Source organism: Empidonax traillii, unplaced genomic scaffold, assembly GCF_003031625.1.
Source record: "Empidonax traillii isolate 1590-97213 ecotype Southwest subspecies unplaced genomic scaffold, ASM303162v1 scaffold1123:size177737, whole genome shotgun sequence".
Classification (NCBI taxonomy): Eukaryota; Metazoa; Chordata; class Aves; order Passeriformes; family Tyrannidae; genus Empidonax; species Empidonax traillii.
Window position 1 is genome coordinate 43,611 of NW_020956316.1, and position 26,788 is coordinate 70,398.

Genomic DNA, 26,788 nt, shown 5'->3' on the forward strand with positions numbered 1-26,788 from the left:
GGGGAGCACGAGACACCCCCCATGCCCACACGTCACTCACCGCGCGACCGCCACGAGCCCGAGGCGCCTCCGCTCCGCCCCCCGGCACAAGCCCCGCCTCCCCAGGGGTCGACCCCGCCCCCTCAAGGCAACACCCCTGTTCCGCTAAGCCCCGCCTCTCTCAGGGAGGGGTCTCGTTAAGCCCCGCCCCCATGTGTCTGTCAACTTACGTATGCGGAAAGCTCCGCCCCTTCTGCTCTCCCGATAAGCCCCGCCCCATGACGTCACCTCTCACTCCACCCGCCCGTCAATGGGTTTCATAAGCCCCGCCCCTATAAGTCCGTTCCTCTCCACTAAGCCACGCCTATTCCCGTCCAGCCCCGCCTCTGCCCCGCCCCCGGTCAGTCCCGCTCTTCCGAAGCGCCCTTTTTAAGCCCCGCCCACTTTCCCTGCTCTCTAAGTCCCGCCCCTTGTGACGTGTCCCCAAGCCCCGCCCCTCCCGCCGGGCCGGTCCCGCCGGGCCGTGAAGCGCTGCCCGTTCCTATTCCCGTTCCCATTCCTGGTCCCGCTCCTGGTCCCGGTCCCGGTCCCGGCCATGTTCGGGCCGGCGGAGGAGGACGACGCGGATTTCCTGTCCCCGGCCAGCGGGTGAGCGCCGGGGGGGTTGCGGCGGGACCCCTGCCCTGGCCGGTCAGGCCGCGGCCCCGGGGAGGGAGGGAGGGAGAGAGGGAGGGAGGGCCCGTGTCCGTGAGGGGCGGGCCGCGGCCTGCGGGACCCGGGGCCGGCACTGCCCTGCCGGGACGGGGCTCAGCCCCGGGTGTGTGCCCTGCCCCGCGGTGCCGGGGGAGCCCGCGGAGGGGTCGGTGCGGCCCCCCGGGTGTGCCCGGGGCAGGGGGGCCCGAGAGCCCCCCGGGGGACCCCGCAGTGCCCGGGGAGCCCCTCCCGGAGCGGGAGGCGCGGCCGCCCGGGGGTCGCTGCCGGTACCGGGAGAGGAATCGGCGTTTTCGCTTCCTTGAGGGGTCGGTGGCAGGTCCCGAAAGTGCCGATTTGGGGCTGCTTTCTGTTTCTGTTGGTGTCGCACCCATGTGTGGCACATCCAGGTTTTATTCTATCCTTTGACTTGTTGCCACTTCCAAGATTCCTCGCAGTTGTAATTCCAGCTCTGCCCACTCCTCACCCCTTTCCACGAGCTTCTTTTCAACAGCTCCTATAAACTAACCCTCTTTCTTTAGCAAATTTATTTACTTGTTTAAAGCAGGTCCTGTAAGTTGCTGCAGGTGCACTGACAGTGGTGGTGCCCTTTAAATTATTCCCTTATCCCACGATACCAAGAGCAAGTTGAGCTTAGCAAGTCTTAAATCAGTAAAACTGCAAACAACATCTCTTGAAGGAACAACCTCCAGCAATAAACTCTCTGCCCTCAGCTGGGAGAGCTTCTGCCATTTTAAAGCTTGATGGGAGAACGTGTGTCCTGGATATTTAAAGAAGACAACTTCAAGAGGTGGCTTCTCTGAACAGTTTGTTCATTATAAGCTGGTTTATGTGAGGCTCGTTCTAGTCATTGCTCCAGACTAACTCCTTTTTTTGTGTAGTTTCGGTCCATTTTACCCTCAGTTTCTTTTGAGGAAATGAAACACAGTTGTGCCACTTCCCCAACTCCTCCATCTACAAGTTCTGCTTATTACAAATTAAGTGGCTAATTAGCTAAAGAGCAACTTAACCTGCAGTTGATTTATTTCTGAAGTGATGGTAAACACTTTGTGTTTAATAGAACTTCTAACTAAGGGTGTTCATTATCCGTAAAGTCAGTGTTAAATCACAGAATGTTCTGAGTTGGGAGGGACCCACAAGGATCAAATCCAGCTCTTAAGTGAATGACCCATTTGGGGATCAAACCCCCAACCTTGGTGTTCTTGGCACCAAGTTCTAACCAACTAAATAAGATTTAAATGATTTTATTTCTCTCTCTAGTGCCAGATTGGCCTCTCTCTTTGGTCTGGATCAAACAGTCTCAGGCCAGGGCAATGAATTCTTCCAGTTCACTGCCCCAAAGCAGCCCAAGAAGGGTCAGGCAGCGGCTGGTGAGTAACTGGGCTGGAGTGTGGGGAACAAACTCAGCTGGATGTGTGTGTGGGGAGAAGGAGGGCCTTGGGAAGAGCAGCAATGCAAATAATTCACCGAGTTTTCCTGAATTATGTTATCCTTCAGTACCCTCCCACGCTGGGGTTCCCTCGGGTGAGCGAAATTTGGACCGCGAGTCTTTGTTTTTATTAATGTTCTCCTGGAGTTGTTTCTCCCGGGGAAGGAGGTGGGTGGAACGTGTCGTGGTGTTGTCCCAGCCCAGCTGTGTGCCACTAACAGACATTCCTGGTGTTTGTTCCCAGCAGGTCAGCCCCAGAAGGCTCCGGTGGCCCCGGCAGCCCCGGCGGTGTTGGTGGCCACCGCGGTCCTCGCCTACCGATAGTGAGTGTCCGGTGGGACTGGGGGAGTCTGTGCCTCTGGAGCTCCCTGCTCACACAGGGGAGATAGTTTTGCATGAGGGGGAGGGGACTGTTGCTTACAGATGTGTCTGTGTGTGGTAGAAGTGCTACAGGTCCAAGTTTCTGCTCGGGAGGAGTTGCAGTTGCTGCAGCTCTGGGTGAGATAAAGAGCAAGGGCTGGATGTGGCTGTTGCTGGAGCTGCATGCTGGGCTGATAATTGCACTGCTTCAGGCAGCTCTGCCAGAGGCTTGTGTCTCAGGCATTCCAGAACTGAGGCATGAGCAGAGGGGCAGCAGCAAAGTTCTGTTTGTTTGCTGCCATCATGTAAAAACTCATCTGCCCTGGGTCTGGGAGAAGAGCAGCTTTCAACTCCAACTCCATAATGTTCTTTATTCTGTGGGCAGGCAGGAGTGTCTCCCAGCTAAGCAAGGCTGCCTGACGTTTTGGGCCTGAGGGAAGGGACCTGAAGTCTAAAGGAATTAAAGAATTAAAACTCAGCAAGAGTAAAGAGAAATCTGAGGCAGGGGCAGCTCTGCAGCTGAATGTCTCCCTTGTCTTCCAGTGCAAACGGGCAGTACTTGAAGCAGGGCAAGTATGGAGCAGCTGTAGTGGGGAACCACGCTGCCAAAGAGGTGAGAAACACTTCCCTCTCTGACATGTTGGTGTTTGCTGGTGGGAGGTGATGTTTCTCTGAGCTCTCCAGGATGTCTTTGCTTCTGGTGTTGAGGTCTCAGTTCCCCTGTTGCCTTCCTGTCCCCTGGGTTTTCTTGTGTCCCACCTGTTCACCTGGGTGACACCTTTCCTGCAGGCCATGGGTTTGTGAGACCTCTTACAACTTGTGCCTGAAGTAGTTTGAAATGTGTCAGGCACCTTTTCCAATTTGAAGGAAGTGATTTTGGTATTTATTCAGGATGTCTTTGACAACTGGATCACAAATCTGTGCACGTGGAAATCAGTATAAAGGAGAATTTTGTCCAGTAGTGCAGAAAAGCTTTGCTTAAGTTTTGTATCAAAATTCTCTCTCCTTCTGGTGTATCAAAAATATCTCTCCTTCCAAGTGTTCTTCTAAGAACATGACACTGAGATGCCCAAAAAATTGGTGTGTTTAAAAGGGACTTTGAAAACTCTCATCTGTCCTTGCTGTTGGTATCTGGGATGTTTCATATCCCCCCAATTCCTAATTCATGCTGTCTCCCTATGTTGCTTCTCCTTTGGGGATGGTTGGACTCTATGATCCTAGACATCTTTCCCAAGCTAAGTGGTCCCATGGCTATTTTATGCCATGTGTGGTGGGTTGTATGTATGGAAGGGTTAATGCACCATCTTTTTGCACCGTAACTGTGAAAAATGTGGAATTAGTTAGAGCATCTTTTTTATTTAAAAATAATGAGTTTGAATCGCTTGGATTCCTGCAGCTAAATAAAACCCCCTTGAAAATAAGGCAGATTTAATAGGTGTTACAAAACTATATTAAGTATTTTTGCTGTGAAAAATGCTGCTGCAAGGTCCTATTTATCTGACAAATAAATACTGAGCCTTAGGCCCCAGGGCTTGACAAAGTGCTTTGGAATTGAAAATGTTTTGAGTTTCTGCTTCTTTGTTCTTTCTCCTTGCCCAACTCCTTGTGGAATCCAGTACAGGATCCTCCTCTACATCAGTCAGCAGCAGCAGATCACAACTGCCAGGATCCACCCAGGCTTTGTCCTCACGGTAAGCTCTGGGTTAGGAAAGTGCTCAGGGATAGGAACTGTTCTCAGCAAACACTGAAATTCTTGCTTAAGCCCTGGTTTGTAACCTTTGAGATCAAACATCTGACTGACAGAGCAGGAGGTGTCACAGGGACTGTTCTCCTCCTCCTGCATTGCACAAGAGGCTGTTCCATCTGTCTCTTCCAGAGCACCTCCTCAGTGCATTCCACAACCAAGGGCATCACCTGTAGGAGGTAAATTATTCCCTCTGATCACACAGGAGGTGTTCTGGGGATTGCAGCCCCGCAATGGATACAAACAGAACAAAATTCCTCTTGCTGAGGATTTGTAGATAAGAGGCTGAGAGGATGCGAGTAAGCAGAAGGAAATGACAGCAGGGAAATGTTTTCTCCCAGAAAACTGACACTCAGCATTTTCCTGCTCTTGAGAACAGTCTGGAGCAGTGTAAGCCCTAAAATGGGATCTCTCAGGAAGTTGTTTTCTGCAAGTTTTACAGAAAATTGATGTGTTGGTTTGCTGTTCTTAGCTTGTCATCAGATGACGCGAAATTTCTTGGTTTGATAAATGGAAATTTCACTCTGAAATAGTGAATAGAATTTCAGTCCCACTTTGTGACCAGGTTTTTAGTTTGTGGCCTTGCTTTCTAGTTTTATAAGCACGTTTTTAAAGGATTAATGGGTTATGTATTCAGCTTCTGGTGATGTGGATTTTTAGAAGTAAGGAAAGAGTGACCTCTCCAATTGATTTTGGGAGTCTAAAAATAATATCAATGAAAAATAGATACACTTAAATATACACTATGAACTGAGCTTCAGAGAAGCTTGTGAAAGGTTCCCCACATCATAAAAGCTGCAGCATCTCTGAAGAACTTTATATTTGCCCAAGTGTTTGAGTTATAATAATTCTTCCACAATAATAAGCACAGAAATAAAAGCTAATTTGTGCATTCATAAGTTGGGCAGTAGAACAGCAGGGTTCTTCCTCTGACTCTGCCTAATTTCAGCAGCTCTTATTTTAAGCTGCTTTAGGATGTGGATTTTTTATTAGTTTGGTCGAACGCATTTAATGTGTTCATAGGACTGATTTCCTTCCCCCCAGGTCCAACCCAACAATTACAGCACCTTCTACGATGATCAGAGGCAAAACTGGTCCATCATGTTTGAATCTGAAAAGGCAGCGATGGATTTCAGCAAACAGGTAACTGCTCCCTCTGGGCCAGGGAGAATTTGCTGGACTGTTTAGAAAAATGGGCAAATCAAGGTGTATCTCTGAGAGCACCTTTCTGGCTGGAGGATTCTGTGTCAGTTTTTTCACTGAGGTTCAGCTTTGAGTGTCTTCCTAAGCAGATGTCTGGGGTTTATTAATTAAAACAGGCAAGGGAGCCTGTTAGTTCTGATGGGATTTTTGATCAAGCCTCTCAAGTACTGTAAGACCAATTTTCTGTAGAGCAGGGGGTATTTAATCAGCAAAATTCAGCACAAGGAAACATGGAATGCCTTGTGAGTGCACTTCTAACCTGGGCTTGATCAGTACAGTAAGGAAGACATCAAACTGGTAATGAGTGGGACTTGCCTCTGGTTTAATGGCTTTCCTTCTGCAGGTGTGCATTGCCAAATGCAACAGCTCCCCAGTGCTTGAGTCAGTCCTCTACCAGGATCTCCTGCTTGGAGAAGGGCAGGGAGTAGAAGCAGGAGACTCTCTGGAAGTTGCCTACACGGGTTGGCTGTTCCAGAACAACGGGCTGGGACAGGTAAAGACATTTCTGCTGCCTCCTGATGTGAGTGTGACAGTCCCTGGGAGGAACCTGCACCTCCAGCATAGTGTTGGTGTTAAAGGTGTATTTTGGTCCTTTGTGGCGCTGTAAGTGAGGTCATTTGTGTTACCTATAGAATAATAAAGAGATTCTGGCATATCAGGACAAGTTTCCTCACTGAAAGGGTTGTCAAGCCTTGGCACAGCCTGCCCAGGCCACTGGTGGAGTCCCCATCCCTGAGAGTGTTCAAAAACCATCTGGATGTGGTGCTTAGAGACATGGGCTAGTGGTGAACGTGGCAGTGCTGGGGGAATGGTTGGACTTGATAATCTTAGAGGGCTTTCCCAGCCTTAATGGTTCTGTGATACCATTACTGCTCAGGAGGAGGTGATTGAAATGCTCTTAACTTCCATAGGCACTCTCACACCATGAATATTTAATGCTGGGGAGTGTTTTACTTGACCCAGTCCTGTCCTAAAGCAGGTCTAAAGTCTGAGTCTGCAGCTATCAATTCCCTTCGTGAAATTGTACTTCAGGAAATGGACCAAAAGCTGTGCCAAACTGTCTTAAGGCTGAGAATTAACTTTGAAAGCAGTGTGATGGGAAATAGCATGCAAGCAGAGGTTCTGGAAGTTTGGGGAATGTGTAAAGTAGCATTCAGGACCTTGAAACAGTTGGGAAATCCATGGATTTTGTGTTGTTGTTCAACTCTGCAGGTGTTTGACTCCAACGTTAACAAAGACAAGCTGCTGAGGCTGAAGCTGGGATCTGGAAAGGTCATCAAGGTACAGCTTCTGGCACTTTCATTCTTATGATTGAAATCTCAGAGCTGGGAATTACTGAAGATCAGGATTCATATTTGCTATTTCAGCTTCATTTATTAGAAAACACTCTGTTGCATTGGCTCACTCAGATTTTTTTTCTTCCTAATTTGCACAGCCCACTCTCCTTTTCAACACCAGAAGTTGCCCTGTTTGGTAAAAAGGAAGCTTCCTATTTTGAAGACCTGAAGTTTTTTTGTCTGTATTTTGCTGGAAGTCACTGAATCCATTCCCTTGTTCTCAGGGAACCCTATTCCTAAAGGAGAATTTCTTTTTGAGAGTAGAACTTTGGGTCCTTCCCTGCTCGTTGTGCCTCGGAAGCAGAGCATCAGATACACCCTGGAGGAGGGCAGGGGAGGGTGGAGATGCCTGACAAATTTTAGGCTGGCCTAGGACAAGGCAGTTCTGCTGCTGCCAGTGGTTTCACCCTCCCAGTCAGATCATGAGGGGTTGACTCTGTGATCATTTTTCAGTCCAGGGGGTGTGATACTCCCTTATGTTATTCCGTAAACCCAGGGTTTGAATCAGAGGTGCTTTGTTCAGGTCGCTTCCATTACCTGAGTAATTCCTATATGACCTGTTACAAGTTGTCCTTTATTGAAGACATGTTATTTTTCTGTTTTATTTTGTTTTAACCTGTACCTTATTAATGTTGCCTGGCTGTCAGAGCCATCCTGTCCAGTGCAGTTTGCATTGCTCTGACTTCCACATCCCCCTCACTACAACTGATTTCTCTGGGTGCTTTGCAAATCCAGCCAGAGCAATTCAGCTCTCAGTGATGTGGAGTCCAGTTCTTTCCCAGAATGCTGAGAGAGGTCACCACTCTCTGGTGGATCTGCATCTTTATTCTTGAGTTAATGTTGGAGTTTATAACTGGCTGTTATGATTTGTAGTAAGACAAAGGTTTAGTCCTGCAGACTGAAGAGAAATAGGATTTTACAACTCCATGTTTTGGAATCTTCTATAACTGCTGCCTGAAGTTGTCTTTATAGGGGTAATTAAAAGAAACTAATGTCACTGATCCAGTTGTTGCTCTCTCTTCTGTTGTGTCTCTGAAAACCAAAGGGCTGGGAAGAAGGAATGATGGGGATGAAGAAAGGAGGGCGAAGGTACCTCATCATCCCCCCAGCATGGGCCTACGGGGCTCAGGGAGTGCCTGGTCGTGTCCCTCCAGACTCTACCCTGGTGTTTGAGGTGGAGGTCAAGAGGGTGAGTGTCTCCTTCCAGAGTCTGTTTTACATGTTCTGTGTGGCTCTTGGGTGTCTGCAAGGTGGGAACCTGCTGTTGGCTCAGAAACTGTTATAAACCAAACACCTGGGGAAGACGGGTATCTTTAATTAAAGAACAAACAAACAAACCCAAACCAGAACCCTAAACCCAGAAAATCCCTCCAGGCTGTTCACTAAGACACGTCTGTTGTAACTGTCCTGGGATGTTTTAGTTGTCTCATTTGTTAGTCACTTGGGAAAACAAAATACTCCTGGAGGAATGACAGGATGTGAAGACTCAGCTTCTCCAGCTGTGAATCAGTTGTCTGCTTTTACTTGGGGTGCATGAGCTCGACAGAGAGTAAGATCACAAAAAAACAACCTGCTGAGAATCTTTCCAGGAACCAAAGAAAATCATATTTTTTGCTACATGGTTTTTTCTAAGGTGAAGCTGGCAAAGGAGTGCTCTGCTTCAGATGGACTGAGTGTGAGTTCAAGGGATTCTCCTGCACCTTCTCCAGTCCCCAGCTCGGATGGCTTCTCTGCAGACACTGGTTTAATGCCTCCCTCCACAATCCCTCCAAAGCCTGGGTAAGAAGCAGCAGAGTTAAAACAACTTGTGGCATTAAAGATGGCAGTACCCATAAAAATGTGTCACAAAGCTGCTCTAACACATCATTTGGGTCCTCTGTGTGCCCGCCCAGTGCCCTCAGTGGGGCAGAGCTGCTGGCTAACAGGACTTGGGGAAATTTTCTGCTGGATTGCTGATTTCAGATTTAAAGAAACTGAGACAGGCTTGAATGAAGGAGGTCATTCCTCCACAGCCTTGCTGAGATCTGGTGTGACTGAGCTGTGTGGGTGCTGCTAGAGCAGCTGTCTCATCTCAGCTGGCAGCACAGTCATCAGTTTGGACCTTCTCACTCTACAACTGCCAGAAAAGAGGGTGTAGCCAGGTGGGGTTGGGCGCTTCTCCCAAGTAACGAGCAACTGGGCAAGAGGAAACGGCCTCAAGTTGTGCCAGGGGAGGTTTCTATTGGATATTAGGAAAATTTTTTTCTCTAAAAGGGTGGTCAGACACTGGCACAGGATGCCCAGGGCAGTGGTGGGGTCACGATTTCTGGAGGTGTTCCAAAAATGGAGATGTGGCACTTGGGGACATGGGTTAGTGCTGAATGCTGGGTTAATGGTTGGACTTGACCTTAGAGGTCTTTTCCAACCTTAACAATTCTATGATCTGTTTCTTAAATTAAAAGGGTCACTCACCCTTTTCAGGGAGTCCAAATAAGTGCTCCTCTTGTTGCCACAAGTAGTTTGGTTTTGGACTTGGGGTTAAAACTGTTTGTGCCAGAATGTGGCTGTTACAGCAATCAGCAAAATCATCTTTCTGCAATCAGCTGTTCCACAGCCATGAGACTTGTCCACAGTCATGTCCTGAACATATCTACAGATATTGTTGTAAAGAATCTCCCAGGAGTGAAGTGCTCAAGATACAAAAAAATGTCAAATACACCTTCCCCTTGGAAAACCAGTATTTCTAAATCCAGAATGCTGGATCCTGAATTTCCCCTGGGATGTCTCCAGTATGAACACACCCCTGTTTGCTTTGCAGGGAACCAGCTGTGCGGGCCAAGTCCAACTCCATCAGTGAGCAGCTCGCAGTAAGTGCTGGCTTTGCCTAATTAATTAGAAGCCTTAAGTAGGGAAGCTTGTTTGGTTTCAGCTTAGCTTTGGGTATTGCTTAAGACAAAGTGAGCATCGTGCAAGCAAGACATGGAATGTTCCCCTTGCTGAGAGCAGGGTAGTGCCTTGTTTTTGAAAGGATTAATGGTTAGACTCGACCTTAGAGGTCATCTCCAACCATAGTGATTCTGTGATGAGCAGGACCTGAGAACCTCGGTCCCAGTTTCTACTCCTAAATGCAAAGTGCTTTGACTGTGTGGATGTTCACAAGGCTGCTTGTCCTTTGGGATGAATGGACAGGTTTTAAAGGGATAACAAAGAGTAACTGGGACATGTTTGTACTGCTCCATGAGAAGACTTTGTGTGTGTGCCTCAGGATAGAAAAAGCTTCCTGAATGCACACATTTTTTTCTTGTTGCTGTGTTTTGTGCAGGGATAAACTTTTCTATGTAGTGCCAGCAGTATCATCCCAGAAGAATGGTATATAAAGCAAGCCAGATTAACAAATTCATGGTGCTATCCTGCGTGCTTGAAAAGTAGTTCTTCACATCACTGAGAGAATGAAAGAGCCAAAATTATTAAATCATAAATTTATAAGTGTGCAATCCTGACAGACGTGTCTGTAATACCTGAAAAGCCTGACAGTAGCTGTAAATGTTTCTTTCAGAACCCAGATGTAGCAAAGGCAAAGCTGATTTCTCGGATGGCCAAAATGGGGCAGCCCATGCTGCCCTTCCTCGCTGGGACAGCAGGGGGTCAGCTGGACTCCAGTGACTCAGAAATAGAGGTACATCACCAGCCACAGCAGTGGCACTTTTCTAATGCTTCTCCTACAGTGGGAGTTGCTTAAAGTGGAATCTGTAGCAGTGGCTCTCCTGTGGTCCTGGGAAGGTCTGCTCTGGTTCTGTGGCCAAAAGGTTCCACTTGGTAGTTCTCTTGGGTTGGTTGGGTAAGACCTTCCTGGGCTCAGACTGTTTGCCTGTTCTTCAGCATCTGTTGTAACGTGCAGAATGTTTTTAGGATCCAAATACACTGAGAGGGACAGCCCAGCCAGTGGCTCCATCTGCCATGAGACCTTCCCAGCCAGCTCAAGCAGTGCTGCCCACGGTGTCCACACAAGGTAACGTGCTGGGGCTGCCGTGGGGACACTCCACTTGCAGGCTGCAGGAACAGAGGATTCCTTCCAGGAGTTTATAGATAGCTTCTGATAAGGCTTGCTGATGTTCAGCTCCATAGGAACCCTTATCCATGAAGCATGAAACTGAGTCCTTGGAGTGTTTCTTCATGTTCCTACAATCCTGTTTGAGGGAGAGCAACCCCCACGTGTGGGCTGCTCTGTCCCCATGTGTGCCGGGGTGGCACTGAGACTTCTAAGTGAGATGTTACAAATCCTTTCCCATTGAACAGCAATTTTTTTTTTTTAGAAATGATGGAAATCAGAGTGAAGGGGGCAGAGAACTGGCTCTGCAGCAGGGCTTGACTTGTCTTCCCATGAGGGAATAGTCACATCAGCTGCTGGTCAGCTGAGCAGTGTTCAGAGTCAGCCTGAATAACATCTTGTGTCAACAAACTTCAGAGCTACCTTTGTTTGAGTGAAAAGGGGTTGTCTAAATGTAGCTAGAAGTGGGATTTCTGTGAAAGGTTATTCTTTTCTTGACCTTTTATCACTTGCTTGACTGGATTTAATTTTCACAAGGCTGCAGACAGGCTTGTGTTAAATTTTGTCTTTTGAATTTTTATTTAATTTTTTGTTTGTTTGTTGTGTTTTGTTTTGGTTTTTTTTTCCATTTCACACTGGGTGAGTTGACTAATTTCTAGGTACTTATCCTGAATTTCTCTCTTCCTTTGCAGTACCTCAAGCATCTGGTGCTGCACCCTCAGTATCTTCTGCTGCTTTAATTCCTGCAACGATCCAGCCCCACTCAGCTCTGCCTGGAGGAGCACAGGGCTTTCAGGTACCAACGTGAAATCATTGGCACTTCTGTCCTTTCTCCCAAGCCCTACTGCCCTCTCCACTGCTGGGAGCAAGGACTGCATAGCAGCACGTAAGGATGAGAATTCCAGGCTGTTTCCTGGGACTCAGGTGTCCATCACATGCCTCTTAGAATTTAATCAAAAAGAGCTAAATTGCTCTTTACTGATGGCTTCTTAAAGTTGAACTGAGGATTAACCAGGCTTTGTTTGATACCTGGTTTTGTAGTGGATACAATAAAACCTTCCCAGTACTTGAGCAAGGAGCAGTAAAGTTGTGTTGCACTTTTTGAGCCTTGTGTTCAAGTTGGCATAACTTCAGAGTGAGGTGCTCACAGGCTCATCTTTGACTCTCACAAATGGAGAATGCCATGCTTTTCTTAACTCTGAGTGAAGAGGGTAACTTTTTAAGCTGTGCCAACTTCAGCACATATCTAAGCCTTGCAAGAAGAGTGACTGTTATTTTCCCTTTACTGTGACTGGTGTGTAATTTGACTTTCCAGCTCCTTAGTTCTTGGGGTTTTATTTTCCAAACATCATCCTTGCTCTTGGGCTTAAAATGTGAAAGCCACTGGACTGTGAGGATGGGGGGAAATACTAAAACACCAATACACCCACAATCCTAACCTATTGAACTTGTTCTGCAAGGCATATCCAGGGATGGCATTTGCTTACCCCCAAACTGCTGCATCTGCTTCTCAGCTCCAGCCTGTGGGCCAGATGTATCCTGCCCCTTACCAAGGTATGTTTTGAAAAGTATCTCCTTCTCAGAGGGCTGCAACACCTGCAGTAAACTGTTTGTAGTGATGGTTTAGTAGCAGATTTAGTAACTGTACACATACATATTCATCCCATCTTTAATGCCGTGCTGTTTCACAAATGTTTATTTTTTAATACCAAATAGAGGTGAAAATTTCACCAGTAAATATCCATCTTTTTCTTACCTTAAGGAACTTGGTGCAGTGTGAAAGGGGATGGAAATTCTAGGTGCCTTCCCAAGACTGGATACTACTAATTTTACAGCTGGTGCTTCCAGTTATATTTATAATTAATAGCAAACAGCTCTTCTACCAGCCAGGGAAAGAATTACTAAAAAGCACAACCTGGGAAGGGCTAAAGGCATTTAAAGAACCGTTTAAGCAATCCTAGGTGGTAAAATCTTGAGCTGAGCTTCTCTCGGAGCATGATTTTTTTTTCAGTTCAGTTTTTGGGAGCCAACTTCCATTCCTGTTGTTTGATTGTGCCTCTGCTTTTATAGTGTGTTTGGGGGGCTTTGCTCTTGTTGACCTGAGTGCTGTCACATGGCTCAAGAATTTCCTGTGCTCACCAACCTGCCTGTTGGTGTTATTTGGGAAATACCTGCAATTTTAGTTTTCCAAATACCACGTCCTTTTTATTTCTGGGAAGAGAGTGGCTGTCCTGTGTGGCAGGCTTCAAACTGTGAAGCATTTCCCCTTGTGACTGTAGATCTCTCTCCTTTCCCTGCAAGCTCCTGGGGATGTTACTTCCTTTTTGATGACAGAAGCTCGGCAGCACAACACTGAAATCAGACTGGCTGTGAGCAAAGTAGTGGATAAAATGGATCACCTGGCTGCCAAGGTGTGTATGGCTCTGAAGTGACATTGTTGTTGTGCTCTCCAGATTAGTCTGAGGAGTTGGCTCTGTTAAGTTTGTAGGTGACACACTAATTAAAATTCCAATCTGATCACGCCTTGAAGTGGTAGCAGCTCAACTGCTATGAGCAAGCCAAGGCTTGGGGAAAGGTGCTCTCTCTTACTCTTTTATATGATTTATTGTCTGGGGGGATTCCCTGCCCCTCAGGAGGTGTCACAGTGGATTCAGTAGCCTGTACCCTGCAGAGGAACAGGGAAATGCCTCTTTGCACATGTCTGACTCTTCCCTACACCCATTCTAAGCTTAAGAACGTCCTGTCCCTGCAGGTGGAGGAGCTGAAGAAACAAAGCAGTGCCAACAGCTCCCTGCTGCCTGGCATCTCCTCTGTCACCATGGAAGCCTCCATGATCATGAGCAACATCCAGCGCATCATCCAGGTGAGCGTGGCCAGCCTGGCCTGGCTGATTCCATCAGGAACTGGATCCCACTGTTATTCCCAATGGGAACAGCTATAGTGGCTTGGCCCAAATGTCCATCCACCCATGTGATCTACTTTTGCACGTCCAAAACCAGTGCGAGGCACACAGAAGATTTCCACCCCTCTGCTCCTCAGCAGTTTGGGGTTTGGGTGCTCTCTGAGCCAGAGCTGTTGGTATTTAATAGCAAAAGTTCACGTGAGAGAAGTTCAGCCTCTTCTCAAACCATCCTGGCCTTGACCCCCAGCATCCTGCAGAGCAGTGTCACAGCTGAAGTACCAGCATTGCAACAACCACCTACCTGTGGTTTTCACTACTTAGTCCTATGCTTTTGAGCTTTTCTAGACAGCAGCCTTACAATCCTGGGGTTTGTGGGTGAAAAAGCCAAGCAGAGACAACGTTCTCTGGAGTGGGGCTTGAGAGCCACTGCCCTGTGCCAGGATTGCTGCTCAGCACAGCACGGAGCCTTCCTGGGCTGTCCCCCCGAAGGGAATGAGCCTCACCACTGCCCTGCATCTCTACAAAACAAAGGGTTAGGAACTGCTGCAGGGAAGTCTTTAAGGTGAATGTTCATGCTGGGCTGTGCTTTAGGAGAACGAGAGGCTGAAGCAGGAGATCTTTGAGAAGAGCAGTCGGATTGAGGAGCAGAATGAGAAGATCAGCGAGTTGATCGAGCGCAATCAGAGGTAAGGGAGGGAGAGGGAGCAGCCTCTCTGCGTTTGCACACTCTCTAACTTACACTGAGTTGGCCATAACAGAGGTGTTCTTTAGGATAAAGCCACATTCTGGTATTTTTAAATTTCTTTTAAGGTATTAGAACTGTGGGGGTTCCCCCTCCCCCTTCTCTGCAGGGCCTGTCTCCAAAGCTGGGATTTACAGTAAATGTGAATGTGTAAAAGGGGGGAAAAAGCTCTCCTGCTATCTTTGAGGACACTTGCCCTGCTTCTGGGTGTTGCTTGACTTTTGCTGGCTTCTTAGTAAGGTGGAAGGAATTGTAGGGAATGTGGTGTCCCTGGTTGAGTGGAGCTGATACCAAGTTATCAAAACTCTTGACTGTGTGATAGGAACATTATACAGTGCAGAGAGGTAAAGCACTTACCCCAGATGATAAATTCTGTGCCAGGCACACCCATTCCACCCCTCTGAGACCAGACTCTTAGTGCAGGACATCATGCAAAATGGGACTTGTCATGAGGAAAACAGAACTTCTGTGCTTCGAAACGTCACCCTTCTGAATGAACATTTTGCTCCAAGTCGTGTATTTACAGAAATGCTCATGGAGCCTCCCCTGTTCACAGGTATGTGGAGCAAAGTAACCTGCTGATGGAGCAGAGGAACCACTCACTGCAGACAACAAACGAGAACACACAGGCAAGAGTGTTGCATGCAGAGCAGGAGAAGGTAATGGTGACGTGAGCAGCCAGGAAAGGGCTGGTTGTTGCACTAAAACATGCTGGAACCTTCTTAGCCAAGGCTTAAGCCACTTGTCTTTTAAGGCAACCATAGTTCTCAACTTTGTTTTGAGAAAAAAATGGAATATTTTGTTGGCTTTCATGACAAAAGCAGCACATATATAGCTGGATATATCTGTAGGTCTTTATGCTGTCATAACTTTAATGTTAAGTGATTTACCTGTGCCTGATTTATTGTTAACTGTGCAGCTGTATGGCCAGTGTGTTGAGGAGTTGTGTGTGACAGGGCTTTGGGGTTCCAAATACTTCATTTATTTAGTTGCAGAGAGAGTTTTTAATTCCTTCTGTTTAATTGTTTAACTTTTCACTCTCTTTAAACAGAGTGAATGTAGCTTTAAGAAAAATTATTTCCTACCGGAGTTCCTTCACTGCAGTTTTGCACTTTTTGTAATACTGATCAAGAGATGTTTTTTTTCTACCAATACCACATCGTGGTTTTGTGAAAGGGACTGCTGGGAAACAGCTTTTAAACCAGCTAAATGCACTTCTGCATGGCTGCATATCCTGCATATCCACCTAGGCCAGCCTAACCCAGCTGGGCTCTGGGCTCTGTCCCTGCATGGTGTGTGCTCTGCTTTCTCAAGCACTGGCTTTTTAAACTGCACCAAGTGCTGCCCTGAGCTCCCCTGCTGAGCTGTGCATCCCCCAGCTCAAATGTGAGCTGGCAAGTGCTTGCTGTGCATGAGAGCCATGACTTGGTGCACTTCAAATTGGCCCAAACTGCAGCTTTCCAGATGTGGTGATGAGCAGAGCAGGGGATGGCTGCTCATGGTGTGAGCAGACAGGGAAGCAGGGGCTGTTTTTCCACCCAGGGCCCAGGCTGCATACCCATAATGTGTGGGGAGTGTGAGAGATTCTAACCAGGAATAAGTCAGACTGAAATAATAAATTAAATTCCTTTCTCTCAGTGAGGACAGCATCCAGCTTGCACAATAAGTAACTTGAGGAGGAATCATCTTTTGGAAGTATGAGAGATGATCTTCAGGAATCTTTTGGGCCTCATCTTCAGTAGGACCCTCCCTTGATTCAGCAGTCACTGCCTGGGTGATAATGTTACACAGACAGACTTCAGGCCATACCAGCAAAGCCATGACTTGCACTGGGAGAAGATTTCCCTTTGTTCTCTGAGGGTATTGACTGTAAATCTGAAGGCTGGTATTCCTTCCTCTTCCTTTTGTCTGACCCAGCTTGCCCTGTGACTGCAGCCCCTGAGATCTCTAGGGACAGACAGAACCAGGGAGGAGAATTCTAAGCTATTTTATCCATTCTTTCCTTACAAACAGGGAGCCCCCACTTGTTTGGTGGCACAGGCCAGGCAGCTGTACCAGAGGTGCTGTTCTGGGGTTACAGATCTTTGGCCCTGGCAGAGCACACCACAGCTTTAGGGGAAGGCTTTGTGTACCAAAAGTAACACCCCAGCTCTGCAGTGCTGGGGAGGGGTCCCATGCAGGACTGTCCCACCCCTGTGCTGTGCAACATTCCTGGAAGATGAGCTTTAGTTGTTCTTTTTGCATCAGGCTTCACTACCTTTGTCTGCCTAAGCTTTTGCAGGTCTTGGAGTAATTTAAAGGCTTCCCTGGCATGTCTTGTGCTCCTGTTGTATGAAGCATTTTGCTTTTCTGCTGATGAATGCCTCTGCCTTTCCAGTTGTGTTCTTAACCCTTCCTGTTTCCTGTCACTGCTTTCTCTTCCCAGCACATGCTGCCGGTGGATCGGGGCTGGGACCAGGTGAGGCAGTGTCTGCTGACTGTGGAGGTGACAGATGGTTGTGCCCCAGGCAGTGCCAGCCCAGCTTCCTCTTGAACCAGCTACAAACTGATTGGCATGACAAGAATTGGCCCAGACTTTGCATTAGCACCGATTTCCACTTGGAAAAGGGCTTTATATAACGGGCAGTGTAGCCCCACTGCCCCCTCTTTTTTGGGGAGCCCTTTCCAAGAATTCTGTCACATTGCTGCTGGTTCCACCTCCCCGTGGGAGAAACAGGATGTGATCATATTATTGTCAGAGCAGGTACAGGTCACACAGGATTCTTGGTACCTGAGAGCTGGAGCTGAGCTAGGATGGACACTGCAGAAACTACATCTGAAGTGACACTTACTGCCATAGGATCTGCCATTTGTGTTTGCTTTATTTGCCTTTGAAGACAAAGGCAAGTGTTAAAATAACCTTTCCATGTGTTTTAGCTATGCCATGGGTTTGGTTTTAGCAGGAGTTACTCTGGCAGTGAGACACTTATGGGGACATAAGAGGACAGCAGATCTGGTTTTAGCCAGTCTCTGAAATGCTGCCTCCTCTCTAAAATGAATGCTGTGGTATCTCAGCCCTCAGGGTCAGCACACAGTCATCCTCACCAGAGATGGAACAGTTTTGCTCGCAGCTCTTCTCTGCCAGAAGGTGTTGGTCTTAGTCTGAAGGGAATTCTCTTAGGGGGATAAAGCAGAGAGAAAATCCAGTTGTCCTGAACTCACCAGGAAGGAGGTAAAAGCCTGCTGGGCATCTCAAAGCAGGCACAGATGTGGAAGCTGTTGAGGTGCTCCCTGTGCAAGTTCTGTCTTTGCAGAGCATCCTGAATTTTGTGTGTCGTGCAACGAGATTGGGAACGTGACTTTGTGTCTTTGTCTTAATGCCTTGAGCCTTCCCTGATGTTGTTTGCAAGTGGTCTAACAAGCTGTACTAGTGCCTGGCTTTCTGTGAGTCACTGAACTCAGCAATACTGAATCTAAACAGGTCAACAAAGGACTGAAATCTCTGCTCTGAAATGTTGGCCTTGCCCATCTGGGCAGCTCGAGGTGTGCTCTGGGGGCAAGGTGCTCTTTTGGCTGGGACAAGCCTGTGTTTTATGTGGCTCTTCAGGGTTTTGTAAGCTCATGGAGGATAACTAGATACTGGAGCCCAGGCTTTGGTGTTGTCATAGCCTGGAAACTCTGAGCAGAGCCACCAGGCACTGGTACTTGGCTTGAAAACACTTGAGCTTTCCAGGAAAGCTCACTGAGTTGAATTAACGTGGTGACGAGGTTCTTGGTGGCCTCGTGAAACTTTCTAGTCAGTCTGGGCAGGTTACAGCCAAATAACTCACAGTAACATGGCAAAAAATGTTACCTCTGCCTCTTCAGTGTGGAGATGTGTTCCCTGATAAAGCCTCCAGCACCTTATCAGCTCCTCCTGGGAGAACAGTTCCTCCTCACGCATCCCTCCTTCCCTTCCCTTTTCCCTGCTCCATTTTGCACTGCAGGCCAAGGTTGCAGAGGAGCTGGCAGCTGCCACAGCCCAGGTGTCCCAGCTGCAGCTGGAGCTCACAGCCCACCAGAAGCAGGAGATGGCCCTGAGGAAGCAGCTCTCCGCGGCCGTGCAAGAGGCCGAGCGGCACGAGGCGCAGCTCAACAAGCTGCAGGCGCAGGTGGCAGGTAGGGCTGCTCCTGCCTGTCCCCCCAGGAGCTCTTCCTGTCCCTTTTCTTCTTTTGTAAGTCCTAGTTTTTCCCTTTTTTTTTTTTTTTTCTGGGGTATCTACTCCTGCTTTCCCCGGGATCAGTCACAGGGTATGGATGCTCTGACACGTCTGGAGGGTGTGTGCATCCTTGTGACCACTGAAAGTGGCCAAATCATCCTCTATCAGAGGGAATTCCTTTTGTACAACAATCTATTGGTGTTTCTGTCCAACATCTTAGAGAGGACCCACAGATGAGGGGGTGGAAAGTTAAAAGCTGCGGGGTTCATCCCCCTGTGCTGGGCATGGGTGGGGCCCCACCTCAAATCATGGGTTTGGTTCTGGGCCCCTCACAACAAGACAGACCTTGAGGGGCTGGAGCATGTTCAGAGAAGAGAATGGAGCTGGGAAAGGCTCTGGAGCAGCAGGAGCAGCTGAGGGAGTGGGGACGGGGGCTCAACCTGAAGAAAAGGAGGCTCAGGGGGGACCTTCTTGCTTTCTACAACTCCCTGACAGGAGGGGGGAGCCGGGAGGGGTCAGGCTCTGCTCCCAGGGAACAAGGGAGAGGAGGAGAGGAAACAGCCTCAGGCTGTACCAGTGGAGGTTTAGGTTGGAAATCAGGGAAAAATTCTTCACAGAAATGGTTGTTAAGCATTGGAATGGGCTGCTCTGGGCAGTGGTGGAGTCCCCATCACTGGAAGCATTCAAAAAGCATGAGGATGTGGCACTTGGAGCCATGGGTTAGTGCTGAACATGGTGGTGATTCTGGATTGCCAGTTGCACTTCATAATCTTCAAGGCCTCTTCCAACCTTAACAACTCATGATCCTGTGGGAAGCGTTGCCATTTCACAGGAGCTCTTGGTGAATTCAGTCCCCCCTGCAGGCACCAGCAGAGCTGTTGACTTCACTGTGCAGGAGACACTGTTCCTGCCCATCAGCCCCCAGCTGTGTGTAGCACTGAACCCTTCCCTGGTTTTGCAGAGCTCCAGGAAGCCTCTGAGGACACTCAGAGCAGATTCAAAGCTGAGAAGCAGAGCCGGAAGCAGCTGGACTTGAAGATCACGGCACTGGAGGAGGAGCTGACGGACCTGAAAGTGGAGAAGGAGACCCTGGAAAGGGTATGTCCAGTGTCAGCACCAGAGATGGAGGTTTCAGTTGTTTGCTGAAAGTTAACCCAACGCTCTTGCTTTTAAATATGCAAGTTAAGTAAATCTTGACTCATCGGCAGGCAAAGATCCCTGTGCTGGTAGATCCTTGGTGCTGATTTACTGTGATAAGGTTTCCCTGCTCTGAGAATTTCTTTCTGCTCGAGGAAGAGAAGCTGCTTTGGTGCAGTCTGGCCTATTCTGTGTGTTCTGTATTGCAGAATCTTGCAGAGAGGAAGAAGAAATCCCTGTCAGAGAGAGCTCAGGCCGAGGAGGAGATGGAAGAAATACGCAGGTCGTACCAGCAGGAGCTGGACAAGCTGCGGCAGCTGCTGAAAAAGGCCCGGACTTCGACTGACCAGGCAGCAGCAGAGCAGGTGAGGGGCCAGGGGAGTTCTGCTCCAAGTCTGGAAAGCCTGTAGGAACCAATAGGCAGGAAATAGTCACAAAAAAAGCTCAGGTAGTGGAAGAATGAAAGCGTTACCTGCTTGGATTAAGGGGTTAGTGTCAAACAGAGGAATGGAGAGGGACCAGCTTGAGTTTGTAGTAGAGAGAAGAATACAGGACTGCTGAGAAGGGAAAGGCTGCATAGAAATATGCCAGGAGATGTAAAATGTGAGGCAGACCTTGTGCCCAGCCTGAGGGGTGGTGGCTGGATCAGGGCGGTGTGGGCAGGAGCAGCTGCAGGGCTGCACTCTGTGGGTGTCCCAGCCCAGGGCACATGTCCAGCCCCAGGCTGCCACCACTTGTGCAAATACAGATGGTGTGTGTGTGTCCCTAATGATCTCTCTCACTTGATGGGCAGCTGTCACTCATCCAGGCAGAGCTGGAATCCCAGTGGGAAGCCAAATGTGAGCGTGCCCTGGCCTCGGCCAAGGAGCAGCACGCCCGGCAGTACCAGGAGGTGTGTGAGCAGAGGGACTCCCTGCAGCAGCAGCTGGCCCAGCTGGAAGAGAAGGTAGAGGGCTGCTCTTTATTGCTGAAATGGAATGCCAAACAGCCAATAACTGTAAAGAACATCCTCTCCCACCTAATTGTGACTTGACTTTTTGATTTCTTGGTGGTCCTGGAGCTTGGTCTCGGCTGTGGGACGTGTCTGCACGTGCAGTTCCGTGGGTTGGTGGGCTCATGGAGGAGGGAGAGCCAAGCTGAAGCAACAGCTACAATCTCTCCCGCTTATCTGCACTGTCCTGAGTGGCTGTTTCTGAGCAGAAGCTGCTGTGGAGTGGGTGACACTGCAAGGGGCTGTAACTGCTGGGCTCTGGTTCTTGTGTTTCAGCTCACGGCTCTAAAACACTCGAAAAAAGCAGAGGAGCAAAAATTGTCAGAGGTTCAGCAACGTTTGGAGGAACTGGAGCCTATCCAAGAGAAGGTAAAGGGAATAACAGAGCAGCTGGGTGGGAACTGGAGTTCAGGGATCACTAGGCTGAGTCCACCTGTGTCCAGCAGAACGAGGATGTAAGTTCCAGAGTATGAGAGGGAAGGGATAATGTCACTTGGCCTGCAGCAAACCAGAGGAGATCCAATGAGGAGACCAGCCGTTGCTTCACTGGGATCTCAGGAATGCTGCACCCATTCCTGGTGTTACTTGAGGAGCTGATAACACAGTTGTGGCTCTCCAAGGGTTTGGTTGGCTTGAGTGGCCTTGTTTTGATGCTGTTGCTTTCAGCCAGTTCTGTCAAAGCCCTGCTTAAAACTCCACCGAGGTTTTACCTCAGTAAAAATCCCTTCAGATCCCCCATCCCTGGTGAGGCTCGTGGTGGAGGTGCTGTGGAGCTGCTCTGACTGTGGTTTCCCTTGGCAGTTCTCAGCCCTGCAGGCAGATGCTGTGGTGCTGAAGGCTCGCTATGAAGAACGGATCCGAGCCCTGGAGAGGGATCAGGAGGGATCCTCACCTGCAGACTTCACAGAAGAAGTGAGCTGGACTCTCCACTACTTCTCCTTACTAAGCAAATCTGTTTACCTTGCTTTATTCTCTTTGAGCTGATATAAGGAAAAATACTGTTTTTTTCCACAGAGCGCCGTGTTTTTAGTAGGCAAGTCCACAGAGGAAGAAAGGATGGGATCTTGTCTTAGAATCAGTCATAGAATGGTTTGGGTTGGAAGGGGCCTTAAAGCTCATCTCATTCCACCCCCTGCCATGGGCAGGGACACCTTCCATCAGCCCAAGTTACTCCAAGCCCTGTCCAACCTGGCCTTGGACACCTCCAGGGATCCAGGGGCAGCCACAGCTTCTCTGGGCAACCTGTGCCAGGGCCTCACCACCCTCAAAGGGAACAGTTCCTTCCCAACATCCCATCTAACCCTGCCCTCTGGCAGTGGGAAGTCATTCCCCCTTGTCCTGTCACTCCATGCTCTTATAAATAGTCTCTCTCCATCTTCCTGCTGCCCACTTTGTTGCTTGATTTCTTTTTTTTTTTTTTTTTTTTTTGGTTGAGAGTTAAGATTTGAGGTTTAGATTAAGAAGAACTAAGTGCCAGTCTGCCTTGGGTTTGGGCAGGCTGCCTCAGTTTGGGAGGGATGGGTTTGGTGTATATAGAGTGGTTCTGAATTAAGTTGGCCTGATGTGTCTGAATTATGGAGATTGAAACGTGGATTCTCTACAAAACCATGTGTGTGTTTGGATTTCTTGTTCCTTCACCTGGAGAAGGGCCTGATGTTGAGTCCAGTGCTCCACATGATAATGATGCACATCTTTGTTCCCTGTCTTGCTCTTTTCCAGGTCAAGAAGATCATGAACAGTGTGTTTCAGTCCCTTCGGGGTGAATTTGAGCTGGAAGAGACCTACAGTGGCAGGACAGTGCTGGGGGTTGTCATGAACACTATCAAGGTACCACAGTCATGAGAGACACGAGGTGATTGGTGTGGGAGAACAATTCTTGGGCTGCAGACTCAGATCTTTGTTGTGAGTCTGAAAAAAATGGGCAGCAGAATTTGTTGTGGGTGCCAAAGCAGCCCAGGAGTGGGAGTGGTGCAGGAACTGATGGTTTGTGTTCAGGGTACAACCCACATTCTCTCTGCTCCATTTTTCAGACTGTGACACTGCAGCTGCTCAACAGGCAGCAGGAGAAACCAGATCATGAGAGTGAAAAGGAGGAATCTGGAACAGTGAGACAGAAGGGGTCACTTGGAGCAAAGACTGACCAGCAGGAGTCTGTGCAGAATAGCCCAGCACAGAGTGTTGCATTCCCAGCTGATCCTGGAGAAACAGCCACAGGCCCCAGGGTGTCTGAGCAGGAAGGCAAGACTGCTCCTCACTCTGCCAGGCCTGGAACTCCTGAGGAGGAGCAGGAGACGTGGAGCAATGGGGTGGCAGAGGAGGAGAAGGTCCAGGGGGAGCATCTCTCTCCCACAGCCAAATCCCACCTGGATCCTGAGAAAGGGCCTGTACATGCAGGACAGCCAATTCCTGAGGAGGAGCACAGGCAGGAGAGCAATCCCCTTGGGAAAGCTGAGCCAGAACACAGTCCCTCCAGGGTGTCTTTGCAGGCAGAAGTTGCAGAACCTTCTGTTCCAGAAGCCAAGCCAGAAGTGGATGTGGCAGCCGTGGAGCAGAAGGCAGAGGAGGCTGTGGGAGGTTTGGAGCCTCCTCCCTTAAATGGGGAGGAAGGGAGTGGCTCAGAGCCATGGGATGGAGCTGGCCCTGAGAAGGAACAACCTGCCTCAGTGTCCAGCACAGCAGAGCTGGGCTCAGCTGTCACCAGAGAAGCCCCAGGACAGCAGGAATTGGGCTCCAGCCCCAGGCAAGGAGATTCCAGGTAAGGTGTGATACTGGGATTCCACAGTGCCCCTGTCCTGGCACAGCTGTGCCACCGTTGCAGGGCAATGTGGGTGGGGGGCCTGCCGCACCCTCAGGGTGCTGGCATTGGATGGCACAAGCCTGGAGCTGGCACAGACCAGGCTGCCAGGGCACGCTCCACTGGGAACAGCCCTGTGTGTGGTGGAGCCAGTGGAGAACATTCCTAGGGGAGCACAAGGGCAGTCTGCAGTTCCTGGACAACCTGCTACTGGAGGCTGCCAGCTCCCAGTGTCACCCTGCACTGGGGAACAGTTTGTGCCTTAAAAGTTTACCTGTGTGACAAAGCTTTGCCATCACTGTTACACAACCTGTAAAACCAAGTCCCACCCTCTGGGAGTGAGCTGTTCATCCTTTATCTCCTTGCAGCCTCTTTGAGGATGACAACTTCTTTGAGACAGCATCTCCTAAACCACTGAAGCCTCAAGTTCCCTCTGAAGAGGAGGATGAGGAGGAAGTGGTATGTATTTGGGCCTGGTTCAGGCACTGACCTGTAGCTTGGCTGTAGGATCGTCCCCACTGCAGTAGGGGCCTGGTTGGCTGCTGCTGAAGCTCAGAGCTTCCCATCCATTCCCTGTGTAAATCACGAGTGTCTGGGGTTGCTGATGGAGCTGGGAGGGGGTTCCCTTGGCTGGAGAGTGATGACAGACTCCTGCTGGCATGAAGTCAGGGGACTTGCCAGGTTAGTGGAAGGGTTTTAGTGTCTGGCCCCTCTCTGATCCCTGTTAGCCTGTAAGCAGCTCCTGGAGTCACAGAGGCACAGAATCCTCAAGGCTGGAAAAGCTCTTTAAGATGATCAAGTCCAGCTGTCTGTGTGGCACCACTCACCATTAAACCTTGTCCCCAAGTGCCACATCCCCACACTTTTTCAACACTCCAGGGAAGGTGACTCCACCACTGCCCTGAGCAATCTGTTCCAATGCTTCACATCCCTTTCCCTGAAGGATTTTTTCCCAATATCTAATCTAAACCTAATCTAACTGTTAAGACATGATGTGAACCATAAAAAAAACTGGTAATGAGGCTTCTCATTCCCAACCCCTTAAAGCTGATGGAGCAATTTGGGCACCAGTTATGAAACACCAGGAGATGCTGAGACTGACCAGTTCCCCTCTGGTTTGCCTTGCAGAGCATGAAGGGGCGTCCCCCTCCTGCACCCCTGTTTGGGGATGATGATGATGATGATCTGGACTGGCTGGGATGAAGGTCTGGCTGGGATGTCTCCTCTGGGCGTGGCCTCTTCCTGTGCGCTGAGCACCTGGCGAGTGGGACACTTGGGAATGAGCAGGGCCTTCCCTGCAGTCCTGCAGACTGAGGGGGCTGGGAGCAGTGGCTCCTGTTGCACTCGTGGGCACTCTCAGCCCTGATGCTCTGAGCTGCCAAACACGCAGGGGTTGGAGTGCAGGAGCCATCCTATTGCTGTCCCCCGCCCTGAGCCCTGGATTCATGAACCTCAGACTCTCTGCAAGTAGGAACGTGGTGAAGTGCTTTGGCAGGACCCTGGAGGGGGAACAGCCTGTTAAAAAAAATCAGACTAAAATCTCCTTTTCTTCCCCGGTGAAGATCTCCTTGGAATACTTCTTAATCCTCAGGGTGGCTCCAGGATTCCCTGCACCCTCTCACCACTGGGTATGAGCCATGTGCTGCTGGAGATCAGACCCTAGACAGGGGTTTTCCTGTGAGCCGCTGGCTCTGCACAAGCAGCTGGGGGACCCCGGGGGCTGAGGTGGTTCAGGTGGGCCCTGGGGCAGAGCTGTGGCACAGGTGGTGCTGGGCCAGGGCCCTGGGAGTGGTGCTGACCCTCAGGGCTCTGTTAGACCAGCACCTGGTGGTGGCTGAAGGAGCCCAACCCCTGGCTGTGTGTTGATTAGGACCCCCAGGGCTCACAGAGACCTCCCAGCCAGCTCTTCTCCTCTGGCCAGAGCTGAGGGGATTTTTGCTGGGCTGTTTCCCTGGCAGTGGGGGCAGCAGCACAGTCCCTGCAGGCAGCCCGGCCCCTCCCCTGTGCCTTTGGCTCTGCTGCTGTTCAAGGGTGACCATCACAGCACCAATTAAAGCACAGGGATGGTGGAACACAAGCTGTAACCACCCCCTCCCCCAGGCTGTGCTGGGCAGATGGAGTTTGGGGTAAAACCCTTTGGTCTGAGGGGGCCAAGAGGGGAAAGGAGTGAGGTCAGAGCTGGGCAAACAGCCTGGGGCTCTCACAGCACTTTCACTCTACGCTCATTGGCACTAACACAACCTAAACTAGCAGCCCTTGGTGTCTTTAAAACAAGTAACTCCCTTCACTTAATACAAGGAAACAGCTTGAACTAAATCTACTGCAATTTAGTTTCTACAACTGCCTCTAATCACCTCTGACTGGAACTCCGTCTGGGTCCTCCCAGAGGAGGAGAACACCCAAAAAAGCACTGGGTGTTCCTGTTGGGGTGTGTGGCTGGTGCCTGTCCCTGCCCAACACCCTCAGTGCCACAACTTGCCAAATGCAGCTGAAATTTGGGTGGAGACCAAAGCCCCCCTGGTGCCAGGTACCTGAGCTGGGGCTTCCTGGGAGCCACTCCAGGAGTTAGTGCTGCCCCTGATGATGTTTGAAACCTGCATTTTCTCTGGGGATCCTTGTGCTGCTCCCAGTGTGGGTGCCCTGATGTGGCCTCTGGACCCCATCCGTGCACTGTCCCAGGGGAGGTCATTGCTCATAACTAACAAGTTCCACTTCTCATTCCCTGTTATTACAAACAGACAACCTGAGGGATTTGCATTTCACTTCTTGGAGAATAAAGTGCAATTAAACCTGTATTTTTTTCCTTGCATGGGCTTTACTTTAGTCTGACTTCATCTCTCACTTGGAAAGTGGTTTAAATATCAGGAATAATCTAATCTAGGAATCTTCTGGGCATGTTCTTGCTGTTGAGCCCCTTGTGCTGTGACTGTGGCTCCTCGGGGCAGCAGCTGGCTCCTTGGCCAGTGTCGGTGTGAGAAGCTGAACCACAGAAGAGCTGAGGTGGTCACAGGAGTCACTCACCTGGCTCTCCTCAGGCTTTGGGGAAGGGGGACTTTGGGAATCTCAGGGGGGTTGGCAGCAGCTCAGGCTTCCCCCCAAGCTGTTCTGGAGCCGCCTGAAGGTGCAGCCCTGGGCAGGGATTGGGGTGCTGGAGCAAAGATTGAAATTTGTCCCTCTCACAGCAGGAAACACAACCCCTTTCCCACCCTGCCATCTCCCTCTGCCTCGGCCTGGAGCTCCCAGTCTCAGGATCT

At 49.5% G+C, this 26,788-nt stretch overlaps 2 protein-coding genes across 6 annotated transcripts in view; one reads left to right on the top strand and one right to left on the bottom strand.

Annotated features, from left to right (window-relative positions):
* Nucleotides 1-58, bottom strand: part of SLC31A1 (solute carrier family 31 member 1) — a 25,987-nt gene extending 25,929 nt beyond the window's left edge. Inside the window, exon 1 of the mRNA XM_027905119.1 lies at nt 41-58. The gene's annotated coding sequence lies outside the window, so the exon portion shown is untranslated. The remainder of the gene's footprint in view (nt 1-40) is intronic.
* The window catches only part of FKBP15 (FKBP prolyl isomerase 15), a 27,924-nt gene extending 1,595 nt beyond the window's left edge, over nt 1-26,329 (top strand). Inside the window, exons 1-30 of one of the 5 annotated variants that reach the window (XM_027905112.1) lie at nt 484-627; nt 1,951-2,060; nt 2,364-2,442; nt 3,023-3,092; nt 4,096-4,170; nt 5,268-5,366; nt 5,770-5,919; nt 6,639-6,707; nt 7,809-7,952; nt 8,397-8,542; nt 9,561-9,609; nt 10,299-10,418; nt 10,652-10,751; nt 11,483-11,586; nt 12,251-12,344; nt 13,092-13,201; nt 13,543-13,653; nt 14,284-14,378; nt 14,991-15,093; nt 16,860-16,892; nt 18,400-18,571; nt 19,574-19,710; nt 19,959-20,114; nt 20,543-20,695; nt 21,017-21,109; nt 21,542-21,652; nt 22,460-22,567; nt 22,771-23,495; nt 23,903-23,993; nt 24,663-26,329. In XM_027905112.1, the coding sequence (XP_027760913.1) occupies nt 575-627; nt 1,951-2,060; nt 2,364-2,442; nt 3,023-3,092; nt 4,096-4,170; nt 5,268-5,366; nt 5,770-5,919; nt 6,639-6,707; nt 7,809-7,952; nt 8,397-8,542; nt 9,561-9,609; nt 10,299-10,418; nt 10,652-10,751; nt 11,483-11,586; nt 12,251-12,344; nt 13,092-13,201; nt 13,543-13,653; nt 14,284-14,378; nt 14,991-15,093; nt 16,860-16,892; nt 18,400-18,571; nt 19,574-19,710; nt 19,959-20,114; nt 20,543-20,695; nt 21,017-21,109; nt 21,542-21,652; nt 22,460-22,567; nt 22,771-23,495; nt 23,903-23,993; nt 24,663-24,737 (3,735 nt within the window). In that variant the 5' untranslated portion in view covers nt 484-574 and the 3' untranslated portion in view covers nt 24,738-26,329. Of the gene's footprint in view, nt 1-483; nt 628-1,950; nt 2,061-2,363; nt 2,443-3,022; nt 3,093-4,095; nt 4,171-5,267; nt 5,367-5,769; nt 5,920-6,638; nt 6,708-7,808; nt 7,953-8,396; nt 8,543-9,560; nt 9,610-10,298; nt 10,419-10,651; nt 10,752-11,482; nt 11,587-12,250; nt 12,345-13,091; nt 13,202-13,542; nt 13,654-14,283; nt 14,379-14,990; nt 15,094-16,859; nt 16,893-18,399; nt 18,572-19,573; nt 19,711-19,958; nt 20,115-20,542; nt 20,696-21,016; nt 21,110-21,541; nt 21,653-22,459; nt 22,568-22,770; nt 23,496-23,902; nt 23,994-24,662 lie in introns of those variants that run through there. The other 4 variants (XM_027905113.1, XM_027905115.1, XM_027905114.1 and 1 more) reach the window with 4 other exon arrangements.
* Nucleotides 26,330-26,788: the final 459 nt, after the last annotated feature.